At 42.1% G+C, this 26840-nt stretch overlaps 1 protein-coding gene across 4 annotated transcripts in view; it reads left to right on the top strand.

Annotated features, from left to right (window-relative positions):
* Positions 1-1365: 1365 nt before the first annotated feature.
* PTPRO (protein tyrosine phosphatase receptor type O) overlaps positions 1366-26840 on the top strand; it is a 207675-nt gene continuing 182200 nt past the window's right edge. The window contains exon 1 of one of the 4 annotated variants that reach the window (XM_038382970.2): positions 1366-2115. In XM_038382970.2, the coding sequence (XP_038238898.1) occupies positions 2035-2115 (81 nt within the window). In that variant the 5' untranslated portion in view covers positions 1366-2034. Of the gene's footprint in view, positions 2116-14871; positions 14945-26840 lie in introns of those variants that run through there. The other 3 variants (XM_038382988.2, XM_038382979.2, XM_038382997.2) reach the window with 3 other exon arrangements.

Genomic DNA, 26840 nt, shown 5'->3' with positions numbered 1-26840 from the left:
AGCCTGGCAAACCAGATCACTGACTTCTAATTTCTGGTCTCAGTTGTGACTTGGCATGAAATCTTGTTCCAAGCAAGGCATTACAAACTCAATCGATGTTACTACTTTGATGAGAAGCTGCCTTGATTTCATGGTGGCCTACAGAGACAACGGATTTGAAGATGCAATCATTGCTGCCAAAGAAATGGCAGAAAACTTAAGAGTTGAGCCTGTCTTCAAGGAAACTCGTATTCATCAGAAGAAGACGCAGTTTGGTTATGAGGGCAGAGATGAGGTGATGGGACGCTCAAAAGAAAAATTCAAGAGGGAGTTTTTTTGTTCACTCGTTGACATTGCTTGAGTGTCCCTGGAAGAAAAGTTTGGACAAATGAAGTGCCACACAGGATTTAGTAGGCAGCATCCTGCTTTAGTGAGCGGAACATTAGGAAACAAAACAAACTTCAAAAACATTTTCATTCAGCCACTGCATCAGCCCAAATGTAGAACAGCAGATCACTCGGACAAAAAGTAGTAATCCATCTAGGTCCAATAACAAAGTCCATTCGGGGCAGTGCCATCAGTCCATATCTGCTTTATGCTTTAAGCACATTTACATTATGTGGCCTGATTTTCCTCATGCTTACACAGGTTATAACTCAACTGACTTCAACAAGGATACTCATGATTAACACCAATGTGAAAGGGAAACAGATCTATAAACTAGATGTTATAATCTTCTCCGAATCCTAGGTTACGAAACAACTTTTTTCCTCCTGGAGGTCTGAATGGATTTTTTTTTTTTGAGTGGGTTAGGTGATGCAATGATACTAGAGCATTTGGGGCTTCCTGCTGCATGTCCTCAATACCTCCTGTAAGATGTTGAGCACCCACAATTGATGCTCTGCACCTGGCATGATTAAGCACTTAACCCTGGATCATGTGAAAACTTATGCACATGCTTAACTCTAAGCACTATGAGCAGCCACCCAGAAGTCTGTGGCCATCTGTATGGGTGCAGGGTCCATGTACACAGAGTCACAACTGTGATCAGGGCCATAATTAGATACTAGATCTTATTCTCAGATACTGTAAGTGAGGAACAGTTATTAATAGAAACCAGTTTCTAGATGGAGGTCGACAGAGGCAAGTAACTGGAAACCTCCCTTGGAAAGTATAGACTGAAATCAGCATAATGTGCCAGGCAGGGTGTATTATTTGCAGTGTTTTTCTAGCTGTGTTGGTGCTAGGATATTAGAGAGACTGGGTGGTCTTTCTACAGGGAATAATAACGTTTTTATAGCCATATTGTGTTTATGTTGTGTTTTCTCCTTCTGGCCGCTTAGTTTGAAGCTACCTTGCCGGGAAGAAATAGGAAGGGCACCATGCTGAGAGTGCTTTTGGCCAGTTGCTTGTCGGGGAAGATAGATGAGGCTCTTGTCAAACTTGGTTGGGAGGCAGGGCTGAGGATGCATTTTGCATTGTGCCTTTCTTTCTTTTTTTTTGTTTGTTTGGCCAGAACAGTGACAAACCAGAGAACCGGCTGGTGAGCGTACCCGAGAGCCCCGGTTTGGGAGCGGGGGCAGAGCCTGCGGGAGGGGAAGGGTGGAGCTAAGAGAGGGTGCGGAAGGGAGAGGTGGGAGGCTGCTCGTCACTTTCAGCCTGGAACGAGGGCTCCTCACTGATTCACTGGAAGCCAATAGGGAAGGACCAGAGCAAAGGGAAACTGGAGGCTCAGCTGACCACCTTCTGCACCTCCAGAGAAGGAGGAGGCGCCCAGCCGCCGCAGAGTAGCGATTCACCCCCCCCCCTTCCTCTTTAATTAAGAGATCAAAGAAACTACTGGGAAAAAAAATCCCCCCCCCCATGTAACGCATGAAGGGGGGAAGGAGAGGAATGATGTGTCTCCTGGGAGGGAAGCCTCTGCTTGGAACCGTTTGATGCTGCAGCAGTTCGCCATTGCGACCCACAGTTCGGAGCCAGCCAAAAGAAAAGCCGGGGGGGAAACCCCCGCAGCCCGGCTGAGATCCCTGCGTGCAATAGGCTCCCTGCACTTCAATGAGCGGACCCCGCCCGAAAGGAGGGAGCAGCACCCGGATGACCCTCGGCTCGCTGCTATGGCTCTTTTTGTTCCTCGAGGTAAGGGGGAGATCGCATGCATCAGCCCCCCCCCCCACGCCAGCCTTGCATCGCTCTCTCTTAGCGGGGGGAGCCGGGGCAGGGCAGATGTGCGGGTGGATTCATTGATCGTTGTCTCCTTCCTGCCTGGGCTGTGGTTTTTGTTTGTTTGTTTGTTTTTTTTATGAACGTGTGTTTTAAAAAAAAAAAAGTGGATTTGTCACATTTCCTCCCTCCCGCCTCTCCCTTTGTGCTCCTTAACCATGAAAAATAGGAGCTGGCGTCAAAGGTCGGTTTGTTGGAATATGCTTCCTAAGGCAAAAGGAGGTCACTTTCACAGGGGAATCTCTCTCGGCTCCTGTATCCTCCAGCGCTAGCAGACACATGCAAGGGGGCTTTTTGTTGCCTTCAGTGGGATGAAGACTTGGGAACCAGCGCTGCTGTTTTATTGTTTGATCTCATTGTGCCCATTGCGAGTGAGCTTCAGTTTCCTTTGCGCAGAGAGAGAAATCAAAATGAAAACAGGAGAGACACATCTTTAAGTAACCACTCATGCTTGAATAAACCTCTCTTTTGGTCTTTCCGTTGCACTGGGCTGTCATCAGTAGCGGAAAACCTATTGCGGCTGTTTATAAATTCCGTTTTGAGATGCAGAACCTGATCCTTAGCTGGTGAAAATCCAGCACAGCTCCGGTGAGGTGAATTGAGCGATGTCAGTTTACAGCTGGCCTTTTATGTGTTGCATGCATCCGAAATGTGGACCAGGCAAATATGCCGCCAGGCTGCAGTTGCTACTGCTGCTTTAATTTATACAATTGTTCAGCCGAGGCAAAGTTATTTAATTACTGGGATATCAGAAAACATGTTGAAAGGTTGACAATATGATATTCATTGGAGAGTGATTTGAAATTTAATTGCACAGTAATTAAGTTCCATTACGCAGTAAGTTCACTTAGTTCTTTCCTCCCAACTGATTTTTATCAGCAGAGACTGTCTAGGAATGCAAGGAGGTAAACTGGAGCTATCCCTTCAGCACTCCACTGATACCTAACCTAGGGCCTGCTTCCGCAAGGTGCAGAAGCCTAGGGTCATTGAGGGGCACTCAGCCCCTTGGACAGGATCAGCCCAATAAAGAACTTCAGAAATGCATAATCTGGCCATGAAAACATTCTATCACTAAATATACCCGGTTTTTTCATGTGTTTTTATTTATTACAAGGGCACCATTGTGATCATGTAAAGCACAAATGGAAAAAATATTTAACCATAGCTATGCTTGCTTAGCTTTACCATCAGATTATTACCATTCTCTGCTCAAGCTCAGAATGTCTTCCTGAGAGATTCATTTTTCAAAGTTCTGCTTAACGCTCCTAGCTGGGTTACACATGACGACATTTTTGTCTTAACGCTTTTGGGTCTTTTTAACATTTCCTTCAGCCTATTTAATATGCTTTGTGTAACTCTACTAAAGGGAAATGTACGTACCACACAGGCATATGGCACTGCCTATAATTATCATTGCATTGAAATTACAGTATTCTGCACATTTTACAAAACCAACCCACAGTTTTGGATAACTGTCAATCACTGCTTAAAAGAGCTCCTGATCCTACAATTCCTCTCTCATGTGAGTAATCCTTACTGGTGCAAGTAGTCTCATTGAAATCAATAGGAGTAGTGTAAGAGTTTTCAGGATCAGGCCCTAGAATAGCAGTGGTATAGCTGGTAAAGACTGGCATTGCATTTCCAGAACTATTTAGGAGAAGTTTCCACCACATCTATTCAAATTATGTTTGTTGGAAGCTAGCCCCCTCACTTCCACAAGAAACATAGATTTGTTTGAGGTAAAATGGGAATGTAGAGAATAGGCTTTTGTTTCAAAGAGCTTGATCACAGATTCTTTTAGAAATAAATTGTTACTTGGTTCTTGCAGATAGATGAAAAGTTTGCAATTAATTTATATGCTAGCTCAGGTTCCTATTCAGCAAAGCACTTAAGCATGTGCATTGCTTGAAGCACATGCTTTAGTCTATTGATGGCAATGAGACTGTGTTATGTGCATAAATGTTCTGCTAAAGCAAGGCCTCTTGCAAAAGCTTTTCATCAGCACTAATGAGACCAAAGTTTGCTGCTACAAAATAAAAGGAAAACATGTGTTTTTACATGGAACACACTCTACCAGTAAAATAAATGGTAAGACATTTAGAAAAGAAAAAGTTCAGAAAGCTAAAGCCTCAGGGTTTCATCCCAGGAGAAAATAACCACCACTTCTGAGCCAGATAAATACAATAGTACCACTGACTGTCTGCTCAAGAAAAGCCAAGGACTAGAATTGCAGGAGATGCTTCAGAGTGATAATGAAGTATATTAACAGAGTTGTATGGTGGCTTGGCAGATCAGGATTGCAGTGCATTGGAAGCACAGTGTATGACTGTGAATATGATCTTAGTAGGATGGCAAATTTTACTTTTATTAATTCATCTGAATGGCCACTAGATGCTATGACGAGGCGTGCATTCAGAATTCGTAGACCGGAATAAATGGGTGTGAAAGGACGGGACTGAAATGCATTGGAAGAGTTACATGAGGAAGCTTGTATAGAGCCTAACCACTCTGGATATATTCACAATCAGAAGTGTGACTTCAGCACAGGTAGATACAGCTACATCAAAGCTAGCTAGGGTAACTCGAATAACAATAACAATGAAGCCATGGCGGCATAGGTGGCAGCACAGGCTAGCCACTTGAGTCCATATCCAGGGTCCTGGGTGAGTTATACAGCCCATGCTGCATCTTGTGCTGCTGTGGCTTCATTGCTATTGATCAAAATTAGCTCAAGTTACGTGCTACAGTGCCAGCTCTCACTGCAGGGTGGATAGGCTCTTAGTGTTCAGTTCAGACCACCACTACGAATCCCTCTTCATGAGCATTAGGACAAGAAGCAGTGGGCTTAAATTGCAGCAAGGTCGGTTTAGGTTGGACATTAGGAAAAACTTCCTGTTAGGGTGGTTAAGCACTGGAATAAATTGCCTAGGGAGGTTGTGGAATCTCCATCATTGGAGATTTTTAAGAGCAGGTTAGACAAATACCTGACAGGAATGGGCTAGATAGTACTTAGTCCTGCCATGAGTGCAGGGGACTGTACTAGATGATCTCTTGCGGCCTCTTCCAGTCCTACAAGTCTATGAAATTCATTCCATTGTGTTTAAAGATCGAACCTAATTTTTTTTGCAATGAAAAATGAATGAAACTAAAGAAGTCAACATTTCTGCACAAAGCTTTTTGTTCATTTTATGTCATTTAGACATGCCAGCGTGTTGGAGGCAGATTAGCACTGGCTCCTTAGGAATGCTGAAATTTGCCAACCTGGCATTATTAAGTTGATGTTTTGCCTGTGATCTCATTGAGAAAACAGCTGCACTGAACTGAGAATCTGAAGAAGGGCAAACAGTGTCCGTGTGCTTGCTACTTCAGCATTAGTGGAGCTAATGTCACTTTCTAAGATGCATCTGTTTGGTAGGTATAAAATGTCACTCTTACTGCCCATCTGACAATTTGTAAAACAACCACTAGGAAGCTTTGCCCAGTGACAAACCTGCTTAAACTACTTATTCTCTTCCCTTCCTGACATTGTTTGAGATATACACTCACAGCTGAGACATGACTCCTGACATGGTCCAGTGCAATAGCATTTAGTTATCTTGAAGCACCTCAGTACAAACCTTAACCCACACAATGCTCTTCACCAATGGCTTTCCCAACTGACTGTTGATTTGGACACTAGCAAGAGTAAGAGATTTCACCTGGGGAGCACAGGCCAGAGATCAGTAAGGATTTACAGTAGGTGGGAGGTGAAGTAGGTTAGAGCTTCTAGAATCACCCCTAAGTTGTGAACACTATTAACTAATGGCAGCATACTTCCTCAATCACAGGGACTGATCTTCTCTCTGACATCTCCTCCAGCCACTTGCCCCAAACAACCATCATCACTACCTCAGTCTTAGCCGACTAGAGCTTCAGCCAGCTCGGTCTCATCCATGCCCCAATCTTGACCAGACACGAACTTCATCAGCTGAGTGGGATGACATGGAGACCTATGGTTGTGTGTCATTAGCATATAAAACCCACCACACCCCGTGTCTCCTTACTAATCCCCCTAATGGCTCCATATACACGTTGAACTGAAGTGGGGAATGGAGGGCTGACCCAAGTCAGTTTTTTTACCATCTGTGTCTGGCTAGGAGGTTGTGTGCTTTCCTTTTGGATGCAGAATTTTGTCATTGTTATCCATGCTTTTGTCACCTTAAGATTAGACACACTCTACATGGGCCTACACTTTAAAACCACTTGGAGACTGAAGCTGGTGCAAAATGCAGCAGTTCATTTATTGAGGGTGCATCTTTTGGCACCCCACAACTGAGAGCTCATTGGGAAGAGGAGCAGTTATCCACAGCGACCTGCTGAGATCCCTCTAAGCGGGGAAAAAAATGAAGCCACTGAAGAGGAGCCCCAGTGTAACCAGTACAGTCTCTGTGCCATAACCAGATGTATACCCAAATAGACCAGAATCAAGGAGATCAAAGGCATCTAGATTTTATGCGAGTTGTCTCTCCACAATTATACCAAAGAAGGGAAGATAATACTGGTCAATAAATAGCAAGATTGTCAGAGACCAATGAGTGTTTCTTGAGCAAAGGCCACACTATTGCACCCTGAAAGTAAAAGTACCCTGCCCTCTCTAAGAGAGGTATGAACAGTCTCACCAAGTAAGGGAGTTAGTACTTCCCCACTGGCTTTCACTAGCCAGGAGGGACATGGACCCAAAAAACAGGTTGTGGAACAAAGTTCTCCCAACACCTCCAGTATCTTACGGAGCATCACTGGCTGAAATTCTAGCAGAGAAGACAATGTCTTTGTTCCCTTAAGACATTGCTTTGCCACCACAGAAGCACAAAATACTTGTATCTATTTTTTTAGCTTGTCTTAAAACTATCTGGTATGTCTTACCCCCATAAATCTTAGGGCCCGCTCCTGAAGTTCTTACACTGGCAACCATCAAACTGGTTTTATGTACTGCTGGATTGAGCCATTGCAGTGGTAGGTTAATAACCTCTTTATTACTACGAGCACTGTAGCCCTCTAAAAATTATTAAGTTACACTTTAATTATTGCTGTCTTTAAATATTGCCCTCTGAACAAAATGTTTAGTTAGTCAAAAGATAAAACAAGTGATGATCAATCTTAAAATGGATTAAAATGAAACTTTTATTTTTCATAGTTTGACAAATGGAACTCCAACTGCTACAAGATGGCAAAATAGTTTAGTAAGCATTCCAAAAAAAGGACTGTACATTTATTTATGGCACATGCCATTACATGCACAATGGTAAAGAGAAATTGCAAGGGCTAGCAGTTTACATGCTTCAGGGCATGAGTTGCTCTGCTGGTGAGGTCAGGAGGAAGTTTCCTTAGGAGTGCATTGCATGGTGAGAGCATGGAATGGGAATCAGGAGATCGGTTCTAACCCCATCTTTGACAATGATTCATTGACTTTGGACAGACAAGTGACTCCTGGGGAAATTTTCAAAAGCAGACAGGACATTCATTAGGATTTGGGCACTTAGCTCCCCTTTGACTCTGTGTCTCAGCTTTCACATCTGTAAACTAGAAATAATACCTACTTGCCTCTCAGGGCTGTTTTCAGGCTTAATCAGACAGGGGCAGATCTGATGCACATTATACATCAGTGGGAGTCTTTCTACTGACTGCAATGGGCATTGGATCAGCCCCTTTAGATTGCTGAAGGCTTGATATTATATAATAAGCAGTGGAAGCACTAAATAATTATTATGACTATTGCATTGTTAGTTGCAGTATAGGGGCCTTATGCCTTCCTTTGAAGCATTCGGCATTGGCTGCTCTTGGAGACAGGACAATAGATTGGATGGACCATTGGTCTGCTCCACTCTGGCAGCTCCTATATTCCTACATAAGAATGCTGAATTTAGAGAAAAGGTAAATGAAGAAAATAGCCTAGGTAAATCCTATATTCTTCTACATAGCACACATTTGGGGGGGGGTTATCCTTCCATGATCAAATATCAGCTCCTGATATGGAAATTCTGAAAAGAAAAGGGTTTTTTATGAGATAAATATGACATTTCACATTAATTTTAAATGAATTCCTTAAGATCAGTGTTACTGCAACAAATAACTGAATGAATAATGTAGAGATGCTTAAAGTAAAATGTTACCAGTTTTTCCCAGCACTGTACTTTGATCTTGAATGACAATAAAAAAGGTGGAGTGTATGAGTAACTCATAATGAAAGAAAGAGGAAATACTAATTACATATGCTAGGAAATGACACTGGCTTTTAAATGAAGGAGTTCCAGAAATGACATGATTCATCATGTCTGGCTTACTATAAAGACAGCATATTGTACCACAGTGAAAGTAAGGAGTGCTGTGTCCATATTACTGTAGTTATTGTATTTCCTGCATGTAATTAGAGCACAAATACCTTACTGTAAGCATTAGTGATGGGAAAGATGGTGACACTGTTGACAATAACAGAAAAAGCAGCAAGAGGAGGAGGTTTAGGAAGGAAGATAATAAACTTGGTTTTCATCATGTTGAACTCCTCATGCAAGACTTCCAGGAGGACATAGGTGGAGATGTGTGATTGAATAGGGGGTGACATATTGGGGATAGAAAGATCAATTTGGGATCTTTAAATACAGAGGCTGGGGGTTTCAAAGGAGTCTACAAGAAATTCAGCAAGGCTCAGTTGCCTATTTGAAGTTATTGGGAGAGGTGGGAATGATGGAGGTTTTTATGGAATAGGGAATACAAGGTCATATTTGAAGATGTCAGATATGTAGGAGTGCATCATCTACGCTAAGGTGGGGCCCCCGGTATGCAAGATTACCCAATATTCTGAGACCTTCACAGCAAAGACCATTTTACAGACAATGGGTAAAAGTAAAGAGAGAATTTCAGCCCTAAAAATGAACAGAAAAATGCTGTGAAAATAAAGGGCCAGAACATCAGAAGTCAGTGAAGCAATGCCAATGTACATCAGCTGAGGATCTGTCACATTATTTAAACATGGCTGCTTTTAAGATCCGAGGGAAACAAAACTAAATTCATTGTTTAAAGAGGTTAGGACATTTTGTTAACTTATCATTTTTGTCCTACCTGCTGTGAGGTTTCCAGTGATCGCCTAAGTGAACACCCTAAGTGTTCAAAGGTTCCTCAAGGGATTCAGCCACATGACTCCTATTAATACTAATGGGACCAAGATAGCTAGAGCCTTGTGCACTTTAAAATTGTGATGGTCCGTCTGTAATCTCCTATAAGCTCCTCTGCTATGCTGAGGGCTGTTTACATGATGCCCAGACAAGTTCCAAAACAACGCAGAGATGTTTCAAAGCTTCTGAAGTCAATATCACATCTGAACTTCTCCACATGTTTCGTTCTGAAGTCTTGGATCAGGCACATCTCAAGAGTTGACCTCTTATTGGTTTACTATTAAGCAGACACGTTTCAAGAGAGGCCCACAGGTGAGAGAAGGGAGTGCCCTAATCATCCTGTTTCTTGCATATAATTTAGTCAAAGTATGTGGGTTACACAGACACCAGCTACATAGTATCACTTCCTCTTTGCTCACATGAGGTAGTTGTCTTAATATTGAAGCTCTTTACCCGGTAAAGGCACGGTCCCACCAAATGAGGAGCAAGGGTTCATTGCAAGTGTTTATCCACCACCACAATTGCTGATAGTACAGTTGCTGTAAACAAGGAGGAAATGGTAAGTCTAGGTGGGAAGAATCAACCTGAATGGAAACATTCATTTAAAAATGTAATGGAAAAAAAATTGGTTCTAAGGCAGGAGATAAAATTACACTGGCATTTAAAAGAAATAGAAATTCCAGCAGTAGAACGCTAAAGGTATGTCTTCACTACCTGCCAGATCGGCAGGCAGCGATTGATCCAGAGGGGATAAATTTTTATCACATCTAGTCTAGACGCAATAAATCGACCCCCCCCCCGAGTGCTCTCCCGTCAACTCCTGTACTCCAGCTCGGCGAGAGGCGCAGGCAGAGTTGACAGGGGCAGTGGCAGCAGTTGACTCACCGCAGTGAAGACGCCACGATAAGTCGATCTAAGTATGTCGAGTTCAGCTACGTTATTCATGTAGCTGAAGTTGTGTAACTTAGATTGATTTTTCCCTCCCCCAAGTGTAGACCAGGCCTAAGATAGTGTAATGAGCAGCATCGTGTTCATGTGCAACACTGCCCCTCTATTGGATGGAATCAGATCTGCCCAATTATTCATAATCCGTGTATTGCTAACATGTATCCAACATTCTACTGTGCTTTTGGGACCCAATCCAAACCCCAGTGAAGTCAGTCAGTGAAGTCAATGGATCAAGCCCTTGGAGCAGATCGGAGATCTTTCCCTGCTGCTCTGAAGTTTAGTATTGCCATGATAGTGTAGTAGAGTGTTAACCATGAAGTCCTGTTGACCTTGGATTAGTTACATTAACACTAGCACTAACTAGATGCCACTGGATAGGCTGACCATACGTCCTGTTTTGGCCAGGACAGTCCCTTCTTAAGCCCTGTCCTGACTGATAATCAGACGGCAAGAGCAAATGGGACAAATACCCACTTTTGTCAAAAAGTGGGGTGTGGAGAAACGTGTAAGGGGGGTGAGTGGCGCCTCATGCAGGGGGGCAGGCAGGGCGCAAGCGAGCAGAGACTGCCTGCCCCAGCCTCGTGCAGGGGGCAGGCAGGGCTTGGACAAGTGACTCAGGCCAGCCCCGCCTGGGGGGGAGGGGCACTTGAGCAAACCCTGCACAGTGTCACATTTTCCCTTTGGGAAATATGGTCATCGTACCACTGGATGGCTTAGGGTTTTAACTTTAAAATTGTCTAACTTTAGAATAAAGTCTTATTTAAACAAAACTTGAGCAGTGACCTTTCTCAACTAGTAACAGTATTGAAGAAGGCAGTTGCATTGTAACCAGACTGACAGAGCTAATAAAAAGGGAGCAAACCTGAACTCCTGCATTCTTATAGGAGGTTTTTCTTTACCAGAAGTGGAATCTAATCCATTTAATTAGACCTGGGCAAAAATGGAGGTTGTTTATGGAGAAAGAATCCCAAAACAAAGGGTGGTTGAGATTTGGGTTTCCTATTTACCCAAACGCTCATATTTTGGTGACTGAAGGGAATCGGTAAAATGGTACTGGTTTGGGGCCACTCTCTCCAGTATTACATTGTTCTCTCAGAACTATAGATGTACATAAAGCAAAACACTGTGACCAAACATCCCATAAAATCAAAATAGCCACCCAAACCTGGGTCAGAATTTTCTAAATGGTTCCTACCTCTGTAATAAGGTGAATCAAAACTCCAGATCAGAACTCTCCCAAATTTCGGGATATATGAAATCCAGATCATAATGAGCTCCACTCAGATACAACAATGGGACATTTGTGGTTTCTTAGATCATTTCACTTGTCATAGACATCTGTTAAGCTACAGAACGGTAGACCTCTATGCATGCTACCAGGCAAAAGGCCTATTCTTTTCTGCCAGTTTAAAAAAAAAATCAGACTGTTTATCTAAAATGTAGAAAGTAAGCACAATTAGATTTTTCTACTTCAGTGATTGAGTTGCAGTTTAAGATACGTGGGTAGAAATTAATTTTGTGCCAAAGAGAAATACACAGGGCCACGCTCTGAGCCGGCGTAAGCATGTACAACTGTACTGACATCAGTGAAGCTGTCCCTACTTACAAGAATTCTGAGTTTGGCCTATAATGCAAAAATTCTTTGGGCTCAATCCTGGCCTCAGATTTACAGGCAGAACCACTATTTGGACTGGCTGGAGTTCTAGTCTTCTGAGAATAGAATGGGGCCCAGAGCTTAGGAAATAAATAGAAGACAGTTTAAGACAAATCAAGAAAGAAAGAAATGGGTAAAGAGTGGCAAATTAATCCCTGATATTCAGTGGCTTTGACCCCACTGACTTCAGTGTTTACACCAGCTCTATCCACATCCACTTCTACAGCATATCATAAATGCCCCATACAAATGATGCTTTCCCCCCCCCCCACTCCTTTGATGACCCATTCCTTTCATCCTTGCTGATTCCAACTTTTCTAGATCCTTAATTAAGCAACATGTTGTGGCTTGGCTATTGCAAAGCTCCTGCTGAAGCATGGAACTGGTCCATAATGAGTCAGGGAATTCTCAACTTTTTAATATTGCCTGGTTGGCAAAGTTCCTTTTTTCAGGATGATTTTTATCTTTTGGAGCACTCAGACAATAAGAGAGCTCCCCTGTGGGTAGGCTCCATCTTCCAGCAAGGATTTCTTGGTGTCATGAATCCTTTTTGCTTAACTGGTATGGCTGTACATGGAGCAGTGTTTTGCATAATCCCTTCCCAAGTGTGCGTGGAGGAAGGGGAAATGAGATGTGATGTCTGGAGAACTTTTCCCTGTTACCTGAAGACCCATTTGAGAATTACCTGTTTTTAAATAAAATGGGCCTGGTTCTCTGTTGCTCTGAATGGCATGCAGTCACTTACACCAGTGCTCAGTGGGCATAACGTGCAGCCAGATCAGAAGGGTTAGTTTTGCACTGGTGTGAATGACTGCATATGGCGCAGAGCATTGGAGAATCAGGCCCAATATCTTCTGTTGGTTTGTCCTGAAATTGCATCCATTGACTCAGTTAAGTACAGCTTGATGAAACAGAAATCCAGCTTTGAAAATTTCATTATTGCTAGCATCAGGAAAGAGTTAAAATTTAGCTAATAGCTAAGACAGAAACTGCAGAATGTTTCAGTAACTCAAAAGGCACTGACAACTCTAAACAATTGGTAAGCTTATATGGTCAATGCCCACCCAGTAACTCAGTTCTTAGAACAGAATAAACCCTCCCTTCACAGCCCACCAAATATTTGTAAGCAGTAATCCCTATGCCCCCCTCCCCGCCCCACCTCCTTCCCCCGCAAGCACAGATGCTTAATGCAATAGGATGATCTCTGTACGTATGTACTGTTCTTATTTTTATCTTTTGTTTAGGGTTCTCTCTTGACTTGTAACAATGTCTGTCTCTGTATATACAAATAAATTAATAAGAAAATGTATATAACTGGCCATTATGGCACCATATCTTTGAAGCTGCTTGTCAGTCTTCCCGGTACTGTGAATAAACCCCCTTCAGTATCGTCTGTGCTTGCCTGATTCTTGGGGAAAAGAATCTTTTTGCCTAACACTAGGTACCTGAGCCCCCCTAGTATTCAGCATGGCACAGACCTAGAATAATGGTCTGTGGTATGTAGAAAGTCAGGCAAGATGATCTAATGGTTCTTTCTGGCCTTAAATTCTATGACTCTGTGAAAAGAAGATATGAACTGTGCCAGTAGGTACTTAAAATCTACTTCAGAGGCAGCCAAAACAGTTCATATCTGAGGTGGGCTCAAAAACCCAGATGGAGATGTTGAACCCCCTACAAAGCCACCAGTATGATGCAGCCAATTGGAATAATGCACTCATGGACATCCCAGAAGAATATTGGACTAGGACCCAAGGCACGTCGGTTCTGTTCTCAGTCTGACTACTGAACAGGAATGTTGCCTTTTGCAAATTTCATCTCACTGTGCCTCTGTTTCCCCTCCTGTCTTGTTCACTTAGATTGTAAGCTCTTTGGGGCAGGGACGGTCTCTTCCTATGTGTACAGTACCTAACACAATGGGCTCCAATCTGGTTTGCTACTGCAATGCAAATAACGCCAAATCTAAAGTACAAGTTAATAGTTATGGGTTGAATTTCTCCTCCTGCTTTAAGCCTAGTTACAAAGGCCATTCAGACTACAGAGATGAATATGACAATTTAATATTAGAGAGACCAAGTGGGTGAGTAATGTCTTTTATTGGACCAACTTCTGTTGGTGAAACAGATAAGCTTTCAAGCTACACAGGTATTACCTCACTCACCTTTTCTCTCTAATATCCTGGGACCAGCGTGGCTGCAACAACATTGCAAACAATAATTTTCATATGTCACAGATTGGTGAGCATTATGAGGTTAGGAAATAAGGAAGTGTCAAAGGAACAGAGGAATTTTGGAGAAGGCGGAACATGATATGGAAGCTCCTCTTGCCCTGGCATTAGCACACGCTTATTTATGCTTCCTTTCTCTCTATACACCTAGCTTTTACTACAGATGTGCTCTGCCTGTTGTGTTTGTTAATTAAGCTTTTACTGGTAACTTCTTACAGTCATCATTCACCACATGGAATCAAATCTTACTCTCTTTAGGCATTGCTGGAGTGTTTGGCCTGGTGATCAGGGTGTTTTTACTTCTCAGAATGGTGGTTTCTTTAACTCATCAGAGACAGGGAAGTATTTTGTACCTTTATGAGTGTCACTCAGATATAGTCAAAGTATGTTACAGTTTGTGGTGGTGTGAATTGGAGCCAGTTATAACTGGGTTGACCAGCCTTGGCATTGAAGTGTCTAGTAGAATGTGAACTGTTCTTCTAACATGGAGATTTAGCTATGTGATTTGGGAAACCTTGCTGTTTCATGGAGGGATATGTGGATTCCATCCAGTATTTGGGAGGAAAGGGTTAACCCTGTCAGTGTGATAAGAAGCATCTTTCTGCCCTGAGTGTAGCTCAGCAAATTGGCTGGGCTAGCTGTAGGCAATCATGTCTAATCCTATAAAAGGCAGACACCCAGGCTGTGGGAACTGGTTGCAGGACTCGGGGGGAAGGCTAGAAGTCTAAAGCAGGGGTGTTTTTCACGTCTATGTGAGGAAATTCTGGTAAGGTGAGCTGCAAATCATAATGTCTTTAAAGTTTTGGTACTGATTTTCAAGGTGTTATGTGCTGGATTTGATCTGGTTACATTCCCTTGAAAGACTGTGTTCCATTACTGACCCCTGGAGCCAGCCACATTGTCTTTTGATTTGGACACAGAACACCTGCACTCCAGCCCAGCTTACATTGCTGGCTCCCCCTGCTCTTTTGCTTGCAAGCTGGATTCCAGCTCTAGCTCCTTGACCCCCACTCCCCCCCCCCCCCGCTTCTTGGCTCCATGGAACAGTGCAGAGAGCATGTACTGCAGTCCAATTAACTTCTCCTTAGGGGGGAAAGCAGGAGCAGGCGGCAGTTCTGGGCAGGTCCCAGTGGAAAAGGGAGGTGGAATGCAAAATGTTGGTGCTTGGCTGCAGCAAAATGCCAAATTCAGTAGCAAAATGCTCAGTTCTGTGGCATATTGATAAAATGCCTGATGGCACAGCTGTGGAAATACAGACTTCTTGGGGCCCTGATTGAGATGAATAGCAGTAGTGCCAACCCTGTACTGTTTAAAAATCATGAGAATCAAGAATCATGAGAATCATAAAACTTGAGATTTATTTTTAAAATAATACATTTTGGTTTCTTTTTCTTTGCCTTCTGGCTTTTGAGCCTTTAGGTTTCACTTGGGTCACATTTTCAAGCTTTAGTTTGCTATTGTGCGAGCTATAAAAAAATTTTAATGGAAACAATTTCTCATCAGTAGTTTCTAGGGGCTTTAAGCAAAACATTAAATATTGCAAAACTCATGATAAAATTATTAGCTTTGGCAATACTGAATTGGGGCAATTTGTTGTTCTTCTAGCTATTGTTTAAGGCTTTCTGTGGACTTAGGCAGGCATCTCTGCATCCATTTACATTTGTTTCACAGTCACAAGGTTCTCTCTACTACCGTAAGGGTCAGAATTTTTTATTTAATTAATGGTTTCAGAGTAGCAGCCGTGTTAGTCTGTATTCGCAAAAAGAAAAGGAGTACTTGTGGCACCTTAGAGACTAACAAATTTATTAGAGCATAAGCTTTCGTGAGCTACAGCTCACTTCATGCATCCGATGAAGTGAGCTGTAGCTCACGAAAGCTTATGCTCTAATAAATTTGTTAGTCTCTAAGGTGCCACAAGTACTCCTTTTCTTTTTATTTAATTAATGAAAGTTGAGATTCTAGAGAATGGCCAGGATAAATTCAGTGTGAATTTACTGCAGCCTATCCAGAGTATAAGAATGTTAATAGCATAGAACTAACTTTAGGACTTGGCTAAAGAAGCCCTATCTTAATTTACTTTAGATTCTTGTTGAGGGAAGCTGATTTCAATTTAAGTTTCAGGTCTTCTTTATTCATCATAAAGAAAGAATAAAGGGTAGCAGCCAATTAAAACAAAAGAAAAACACCTTGCACCTTGTTTTTCTTTTGTTTTAATTGGCTGCTACCCTTTATTCCTTCTTTAGATATAATTAGTCACCTTTCTCTAGTAGCATCAGCAGGTCATTTCCATTTGATGGCTCTTTAGATGTATGTCCAATGAGTTAGTGGCCTCAGTTAAGTTTCAGAGTAGCAGCCGTGTTAGTCTGTATTCGCAAAAAGAAAAGGAGTACTTGTGGCACCTTAGAGACTAACAAATTTATTTGAGCTCAAATAAATTTGTTAGTCTCTAAGGTGCCACAAGTACTCCTTTTCTTTTGGCCTCAGTTAAGTTTCTAATAGCTAGAGATTGGCTTAAGCCCTGAAGCAAACAAATTGGCCACAACTGCATCCTGTTAAAAAGAGAACTGTAAAAATCAAGATGGAAAAATATGTATCTCAAGGGAAAATATGAAAACCTTTGCTGGAAATTTTCCTTAGGGTATTTGTATTGATTGCTGAAACGCTATTCCTTAAATCAATAAAGCATTAAAAGTACTCAATACTCTTAATGAGCTCCAAAGGAACTGTTACTTTGGATTGTGATTACAACTGCCATGTGACTGTCTTTTCTTACCAACATTTTATTACTAATGACTTATAAATTTGGAGGGGAGAAAAAGATTGCTGGTGCATTGCACCACTACTCATTGGTGTAAGCACAATCCTTCTTTCTTTATAGAAAATGTTAAAAGTTTAGAAAAGTTAAAAAAAAAAATTAAACAAGTCACCTTTCTCTGTTAAGAAGATTGAGAGGAGTGCATGACTTTTTCCCTATTCCATTTCACTTTTTACTTGTTCTACATACAGCTGTAAAAAGGCAACATGCTAGCTCTACCAGGAGAATAAGGCAAACATGTATTTTTCTGCAAATTCACAACCTTGTGCTCTTCACTGCAGTATCTTGAGATGTCAGGATTGGAGTGAATTGTTTTGGGACCAAAGAGGGATGCCTATGAGAAAAAAAAGTTCTTGCTTGAGATATGAAAGATGCCTTTTAAAATAGGCATGCCATAATCCTTGTTGGGGAAGGGTCCCCTAAAGGGAAATGACGGAGAAAGGGAATTGGAAGAAAGTTTAAAACATGCATGGACTTCTGCAACCTTTTGTGGTCTTCCATCTCCTGGGAGCTATCTTTTGATTAACCCTAATGTAGCCATGAAGGGAAATAAGGCACCCACACCCACCTCTCTCTGCACAGTAGGGTTATGCTACCCAAATCTTGGGGCCAGGTCCTCAGTCCAGTGGAGCCCCTGTGGTCCCACTGTAGACAAGTGTTGGGTGGGGGTGGATGAACCCAGAGTTCCACCTTCCCTCATGTTGCGGTCAGTGGAAAGGGCTGGGCATACAGGGAACCGGAGGAATGAGCTGCATCCTTTCAGGGGCTGCAGTAAAGGCACTAATGTAAAGTGGCTCCCCCTGCAGACTCATTAAGTTTATACATCGGGCTATGCCTAAGGGCACAATCTAACCTTATGTTAATAGGAAAGCTTGTTTATATCTTAACAAAACAGTTATGGTCTATCTGGCAAATATGTTTTACCATATAGTCTGTAGTACAGTCCTGGCACTTTGCGGTTGCTAGTGTTTCTATGTGAGTTTTGACTACTACAGCAAGCATCTTGGAAGCACCATTTAGGAAAAGGTTTCTTCTGACTTTTGTCTTTACTCTAGGTCAGATAACTATTGCTTTCCTGCTGCCTCTTTCTCACTGGAGAATGGAAGTTAAGTTTCTTTGTGCTCTCCTTAGTGGATATCTCAATAACAATTTGAGTCAAGAAGTATCTTGAAGAAAGCAATGTGTATTAGAAGTAGAGCCAGCAGAAAAGTTTATTTAGCAAAACTTTTTGCTAAATAACTCTGTTTCTCAGACAAATTTTCTGAGCAGCTCTAATTAGAAAATTGAGATAAAATTTGAAATGTATCAAATCACTCTGAAGCCTAGGTTTTGTTTCTCTGCTTGTTTTCTTACCCATGCAACCTGTATTCTTATGGTATTTTGTTTGCATATGTAGATGAATTCTGGACACCCAATATGCATCTTGTACGATATGAACCAGATCAAAAGTCCTTTGCTAACATAGTCATTTTCATTTACAATTAAGCTACATTCAGGTACGATCTCTGGTCTTCATATAATATGTATTCAGCAGGGGAGACAAATCCATTAACATTTATATAGCTATCCTTGCCCCTTCTGGCAGACAAGTTTACTGCCTTCCTGTAGGAGCTTACCTAAGCTCTTTACCTGGAGTGTTAGATTAAACATCTTTCTCTCTTCCCCCCCTTCCTCTTGTTTCTCCACAGTCTGTTTATATAACTGAGTGATCGTTTCTCTCCGATGCTAGACTGTGCTATACCATATGTACACAGGGGTTTGTTTGTTTGTTTGTTTTTAAATGCATATTAGGGTTTGTAATCTGTATGCAGAATCACCTTTTAGAGCAGGGGTGGGCAAATTTTTTGGCCCAAGAGCCACATCAGGGTTGCAAAACAGTATGGAGAGCTGGGTTGGGAAGGCTGTGCCTCTGTAAACAGCCTGGCCCCTGCCCCATCCCACTTCCTGCCTCCTAACAGCCCCCCTCAGAATGCCCGACCCATCCCACCCCCCTCCGCTTCCTGTCCCCTGACTGCCCCGACCCCATCCACCCCCCTGCAACCTCTGCCCCTTCCAACCGCCCCCTGTCTGCCCCCGGGACCTCCTGTCCCTTATCCAACCCCCGCCCCCTTACCATGCCACTCAGAGCAGCAGGGCAGGCTTACTGGAAAGCCTGGGAGGTGAGTGGGCACAAGCCATGCTGCCCACGCGGCGGTGTACCTGTGCGGGACAGGGAACAGCGGGGAAGGGGCTGGGGACTACCCTCTCCGGCCGGGAGCTCAGGTGTCTGGCAGAACGGTCCCGTGGGCCGGATGTGGTCCACGGGCCATAGTTTGCCCACCTCTGTTTTAGAGCATGAACTCTCTCATGTCCACATATTCTTATCAAATATACATTCTTAGCTTGAAATGTTAAATCACTGTTACTAAAGTAACAGAGAGAAAGATTGGCTGGAGAGACGATTCATTTCCTTGACACGGTATCAAATCATGGTTGCCAATTAATTGTTCGTAATAGGTGGAGGGGTAAAATGTAGATATTCCTTGAGTGTTCCTACCACCCTTCCTCCAAACTGTCTGCTCTTTGGCTGTAAAAGCTTACATGGTGGTACATCCAGGGTAGGAGAGGGACGTGCAGAACTCCTCCATCCCATGTAATCCTTCCTGTAGCTCCCCACACAATATGATATTGGATGGTGCTATGCATTCTCTTCTTCACAGAAGGCAAGCTTTGCATGCGGGTACTGAGGGGGCAGGGCCATGGCTCCACTTCTTCCCTGCTCTTTGGGGCACTGCACCTCATGGGGCATGTGACGTTGCACTCCATATGATTTATGGAAATATGCTAATGAGTGTGAATATAATGTAACTGGAATATGCTTTATGCAAAAGGTCTCTTGTCAGGTATCATTACAAAGCTTATAATCTACTGAGTGTGTTCATCCTATTTGTATGACTGTATCATTCTTGTATCTAAAACTAGAAATATGAAGTCTAACTCTGAAGTCCTATTGTAATTATGCAAAGTGTGAGCCATTAATGATGGCTTAGAATCTTGATGGCTCCCATTGACTAGGACAATTGGTTGTAAATGGCTCTGTTTACTTGCAAGCCTTCCTGTCTTCCTGTGAGTTAGGCTGGGAAGAATGGAGGCCTTGGGGTCTCACAGGACATGTAACCATGTCACCTGGTGCTGGAATCCATCTTAAACCTGGTGCATTTCCATTTAGAAGGAGGGGTGGGCACCAAGAGAGACAAAAGATTCCTGCCTTGGGCCAAAGCTATAAGAGTGGGTGGAGCAGAACAAGGAGGGCCCAGTCATGAGAGATCCCCTACTTACCACCTGAGCTGGAACTAACAAGGACTGTACCAGGCGAAAGGATTGGGCCCAGACTAGAAAGGAGCCTAGTCTGTGAAAGAAGCTTATTGGAACATCTCTGAGGCGGAGATTTACCTATATTCAGTTTCTTAATGTATTAGGCTTAGACTTGTATGTTTTGTTTTATTTTGCTTGGTAATTTACTTTGTTCTGTCTGTTGTTACTTGAAATCACTTAAATCCTACTTTTTATACTTAATAAAATCACTTTTATTTATTAACAAACCCAGAGTAAGTGATTAATACCTGGGGGAGCAAACAGCTGTGCATATCTCTCTATCAATGTTTTAGAGAGTGGACAATTCATGAGTTTACCCTGTATATATAACTGATTTATTTGGGGTTTGGATCCCATTGGGAACTGGGTGTCTGGGTGCTAGAGACAGGTAACTTGCTGAGTTGTTTTCAGTTAAAGCCTGCAGCTTTGGGGGCATGGTTCAGACCCAGGTCTGAGTTGCAGCAGGCTAGCATGTCTGGCTCAACAAGCAGGGTTCTGAAGTCCCAAGCCACCAGGAAAAATGGAATCGGAGGTAATTTCAGCACATCAGATGATAGTCCCAAGGAGGTCTCTGTGACCGAACCCATCACAGGGAACATGGAAGGAGCAGAGACTGCAGTTGTCTTTGGCCAATGCCGCCTCCACCCTACATTCATACCTTGTACAAGGACCAAGAACAATTGTCAATCTTTCAATTTTTCTGTGGCTTACATTCTCATTTGTTAAATATATTAATTCACATTTAAGACCTGTTTTTCAGAGGTGCTAAGAATGCCACTTCCAGATTACATTGGTGGGAGCTGAGAGTGCCTAGTGCCTCTCAGAGTCAAGCCCCATTTGTTCTGAGTCACAGTGCAGGATTGGACTTCATATAATAACTGAAAATATTTATAAATCTGATCTGATCTTTGAAGATAGATCTCTCATAATGCCCCAGAATACTGGTGGGGGTGCAGGTAATAAAAATATGATCAGCTGGGAGGGGTTTAAATTGCAAAATTGGGACACTGTTCCTGATGTAAAAAGGGAGGATTTCTGGGAAAGGGAAACTGGTGTGAAAGGTGGGAGGGGAGCACATTTCTCCTCCCTCCCCCCCGAATGAAAAACTGAGACCATATACAGCAAAGGGAAGGGTGAAATATTGTATTTGTTTCTGTCTCCCTTTCACTATTCTTGTTTACTCTGACCCTACTACTGTCCAGCTCTTACCCTACCATTCCTCTTGCTAGCTCCCGCCACCCCAATTCCCTTGCACCTAACCCTGCTTCCCACCCCATTCCCCTCTTGGCACAAACTCCCCAAGTTCCCCCCTCCCTTCAATCAACACCTGCTCAAAACATCTCTCTCTGCCCCATGCACACATACTATGCGCTCCCTTTGCCCTAGGTCGAGAACCCCTCCTTTTCTTACCTCACCTCTCCATAGCTCAGAATTGCCATTTCAAACCTGTACACACTCCCACTCGATACTCCTTGCCCCAGAACACTGATTCCCCTCTACATCTGCATGCATGTACTCCAAACTCAGAAAATCCAGTCTCAGGCTTCAGAAATCTGACAGATGTGGCAATTTCCTGCAATATCCTGACAGCCCTGACTGAATGAAGTTTAAATATTTTAGGATTTCATTGGATTAAAAGTACAAATGTGTATGTATTATTGTGGGGTTGTACGCAACGTCTCTATGAGGGAGACATGATTAATGTCAACCCTGGGAAACGTTAGGAGCTTCAAAGGACTCTGAAACAACAGGGAAGACAAGAAGGAACATGTGGGATAAACACAGTAGAATGGGTTTCCTAGGAAATACTTGGGAAGCGGAATTGGAAATTTGCATTCACACCGTTTTGAGACTACATTGTGAGGAGAAACCCATTGTCTACGAATTACCTATTCACAAAATCAAAGGCCCAAAAACTAAACAGAGTGACTCAGATTCATGGGAGTGCTTGTTCCGAGCCCAATTTGTTATGAACTGGTGACAACAGAAAAGTCCCTTCATGGGATTAGAAGGACATTCACTGGCCAGAGTCCTTGTTGGAATTGGGGCAATCTCTGGTAAGCTTATTAGCATGTGGGTAGGTTCTTCCTTGTTTTTAATACATTTTCTCTGTAATGCTTTTTTACTTTTAAGAATAAATGTACTTGCTTAAAATGAGCTGTGTGACCACATAACAGTGGTTACTTACATGTATATAGCCTCTGAAGAGAAGGCAAAGCAGGCCTGCTGAGGGAATCTTGACTAGCTGGGGAATTCACAGTGTAGGCAAGGAAGTGTGGCAATAAGTGGTACCGCACCTGGCACTATATCAGTCACCCTAAACAGCTGTGGCATTGCTGGGGGGGCTTACGCCTGTTAGCCTCTTATGATCCATACCCTGTTAATGCAAGAAGATTACATGTTTTTGGGTTCTGCCAGCATGAGTGTGGTGTGTGATACAATTTGCAACACCCAGGGTTTTCCAAATAAACAGTAAAATACTTCTGAAATTTGTTCATTTTAAACGTAAAGTTCCATTTCTCATATGTTCTTTTTGGACTGTTTGCTCATGTGTAAAGAAAAGAGGTCTTTGCTCCATTTACAGCTGTGATAGTCCTTCAGTACATTTACATTTCAACAGAATTCTAAATAGCCACAAAAAGCATGTTTGCATGAAAATATGATTTCTCTGGAAATGCCAGCTGTTCACAGACAAATATCATATTTCACAGTGAGAAAAAATGGTCTAGATTCTGATCTCAGTCACCCTCATTGTGAATTCAGATTAACTCCACCACAGGCATCTGGATTTACAGAAATGTAACTGAGATCAGAATCAGGTGCAATGACTTTCAGCTCCACTGGTCATAAGTATATCAGGGTTGTTTTTCTTAAATTATTGTACCATAATTTTCAAAAGATGAGGGATAAAGCCTTCCTGGAGAGCTTTAGATTATTTTCACCCCACACCTTTCCTGGGAAAGCATTTAACATTTGTTTGTTTGGGTCTTTTCATTTGACTAAATTACATCTATTCCTTCCATTAATCATAATCCAACATTTCTGGTAGATAAATTGGTCTCCTCTACCCCAGGACAAGTTGATGGACCATAAAATAGATTTTGCAGTATTATCACTATGGTTATACGATTTACATCAAGGTCCCCACTGAGAACTAAAACCCATAATCACTGGCAACAGAGGTGCTTTCACAAAACATACTGGGATTTAATCTGTCACATTATTAGTGAGTAGCAATGCCTTCCCCAGAAGGAATATGACCTTGATTTGGATATCACTGTTTTAAGTTCTTGTAACTTTGCTAGAAATCAGGTGGCTCCTAATGTTTCTAAAAGCAAAAAATGATTGATTAAACTGACAGTACAAAAGTATAATAGCATGATATTTCTGCAGAGTATCGTTGAAATGTTTCAACTGGCACTCAACCTTGCTGCTTTTAATCTGTGAATAGAGATTTTGTGCTCCGATACTCATAACAGTGATGGCTGTGTTATTATTAGAGATTATTCTTAGGCTGAATACTGAGTTCTTGCTATAGTGTCCATCAAGGGATCAATCCTGCTTCCAATGAAATCCATGGCAAAATTTCCATTCAGTTTAATTGGAAGGAGGATTAGGCCACAATTTAGGGCTTGAGCCTGCTGATACTTGCTATAGAACATAGGCCTGAATTCTGCCAGGCACTTAAAGGTTTGCCTAACCTTAAACATATGAGTAGTTCCATTGGCTTGAGTGGAATGGTGCAAATGCAGAGTTATGCGGATGCTTAATTATCTTACTGAACAGTGGCCATAGTACTGACTGTTGTGAGTAGTCCATTTATGCAATTTTGGGTCCAATTTTGCAGTTGTCAGGACTAAGTAACAATGATTTGAATTCAATCAAGTGTGTGTGTGCACGTGCACTACAAGATTAGGCTATACAGGCAGGAGAATACATATAGTGTTTTCTAAGGCATCACCTTTAAAATGACACTCTGTTTAGCAACAGGTTTAATGTAAGCATCTACATGCAGGAAGTCCTCCCACTTCGTACTGTGTTCATGTTAAATCTTAGAAGCAGCAGCATTACATGAGGGGGAACCTTGAGGGAGCACACTGGTGCTGCCAACTCAGTAAAGGATGGAACTTTTCACAAGATTCTCTTCATAAGAGTGGAGGGGAATTATACTTCGTGTCTCAGTCATATTCAATTTATTTAAATTCTACCTCCTGCTTAAACTTCACCTGTCTTTTCAACTATAGATGGTGTCTCTTACCATCAAACCTAAACTGTTCAATGTTATGTGCTGTTATATAGTCACCATGTTCCATGATACAAGTAGCTGAAATGATCCCTGTATATTAGAGCTGGTATGGGGTTTTTTTTAAGAGGGGGCAAGGGGAAAAGGGGGGGATTTTTTGTAGAAATTTCAATGAAAACTTTAATTTTTGAAATTTGGTACACTTCAACCAGCTCCATCTAGTTGATCTGTAGAACGCACCAGGTCCCATAAAGAATAATGGGTCTTACCTAAACGTAGGCTGGTATGATATTGCTCTGAAAATTTTTTAAGGCTATCGCACTTTGCATCTTTGTCTGCAGCAGAAATCCCCCTGATCACAATGAGTTATGTGGGATGAGTAGAGCTGCTGGAGAAAAGTCAAAACATTGATAAATAATGTATGGATTAGCGCAAAGAAACTTTCATTTTCTGACTAGCTCTGGAAATGAATAGAACTTGATTGAAAATGGTATTTCTATCCCACAAAAGTTTGATTTTGAAGGTGTTCTTCTCTTCCCAAATTGAGACAGTCACAATCTCATTTTTGCAAACCAAAAATCCAAAAAGAAAATTCCAGTTGGGTTGATTAAAATATTTGTTTTGATAATTTCAAAATATTTTTTGTAATTTCAACCTTTTTAAGCTTTACCTTAAGTTTACTTGAGTATTAAATAAAAATATGCTTTAAACCAAAACACAAAAGGAACTTTTTTCTTTTGAAAACATTGAAACAGGATGTTGCAACAATTTCAAAACTTTGTTTCCAAAAATTTTTTTAATTGGAAAATTAATCAAAACCTTTCCCCAAAACGGTGTCAATAAATTGTCATTTACTTCACTCCCTAGACTGTGTTTCTCAACTGACAGTTGAAATACATTTCAGTAAGGTTTAATCACAAAGAGGTATTGTTGTGGTATTGCTACATGTAGTACAAAGAAATCCTGACTTGAGATTATACCAGGACGGTCTTCTGTATAGTCAGTAACAATCCTAAACTCAGGAGAAATATCCTGCAATCAGATTGCATGTGTAACTGAGCACATGCTGATAGGATGCAGAGGAGGTCAGGGAAACTCGTACTCCTTTGAGCCATGTGGATTAGATCATTCATTATAGATGAGCCAATCTTTACCTCCAACTGCATCTTCCCTTTAGAATGTTTTTGTTTATTTTTAAATTATGCTTCAGACATTGGCTGCTAATATTTCTTATTAACATCATTCAGAAATGCTTGTAAAAATACACCCAGTATGTAGACTGATATTCTGGGGAAGATCAAAGTGATGCATTTTGATGTTTACTCAAAAATAAGTCAATATCTGCTTAGGAATCCTATTTTACAGGGGGGTAGATGCACAATGCTGGCTTCCTCTAGGCCCCGGGGGTGCTGAACCCCCCTTTTTCCATCCTAGGCCCTGCCTTTTCCCACCCCTGCTCTACCCTGCCTCTTCCCACCCAGTTCTGCCCCCTTCTCCAAACATGCCTGTCCCTGCAACTCCCTCCCCTCCACCCCCCCAGTGCCTCCTCCACACTGTGGAACAGCTGATCATGACAGGTGGGAGGCACTGGGAGGGAGGGAGAGGAGTTGATCGGCGGGGCTGCCAGTGGATGGGAGGCACTGGGGCAGGGGGGTGGAGGGGAACTGGCTGTCAGTGGGTGCTAAACACCCACAAATTTTTTTCTGTGGGGCCTTTAACCCTGGAGCACTCACAGAGTTGGCGCCTATGTGTGGATGGATACATAAGAAGAGGGTTTTCTAAAGCACGAAAAGGACAGATTGACTTTCAGTGGGAGTTGGGTGCCTAATTGTTTTCTGTGCATTTGAAAACCTCCCAAGAGAGGTTAAATAACTTGACCTCATCTGTAGGGCAAATCATTCTGCAAGTCATTTGTAGACATGGGAATAGAACCCACGAATACTATTAACTCCCAGTCTTCTGTTCTGACGAGTGATGTGTGAATTACTGAAAGCAAAACAAATCCTGATTAAAAGCACTTCATTAATGGCATGACACATCAAGATTGACCTGCAGTAAAATAAAAGAAACAAAATTTGGTTTTTAATTTTATTCAAAGATCTAATTGAGCATTTAGCCTAGTGCAAGCAAAGGGGAATGATGTATGTGTGTCAGTAGAGCATGGTTATATGAAGAAAGATTAACATTCTTATTTCAGACGCAACAGTATTTATAATTCTGGATTGTCTGTTTAATGCAAATGTTCTGTCTTAAAT

Source organism: Dermochelys coriacea, chromosome 1 (genome assembly GCF_009764565.3).
Source record: "Dermochelys coriacea isolate rDerCor1 chromosome 1, rDerCor1.pri.v4, whole genome shotgun sequence".
Taxonomy (NCBI): Eukaryota; Metazoa; Chordata; order Testudines; family Dermochelyidae; genus Dermochelys; species Dermochelys coriacea.
The sequence above is the reverse complement of the archived record's forward strand: the minus strand, read 5'-3'. Positions and strand labels throughout refer to the sequence as shown.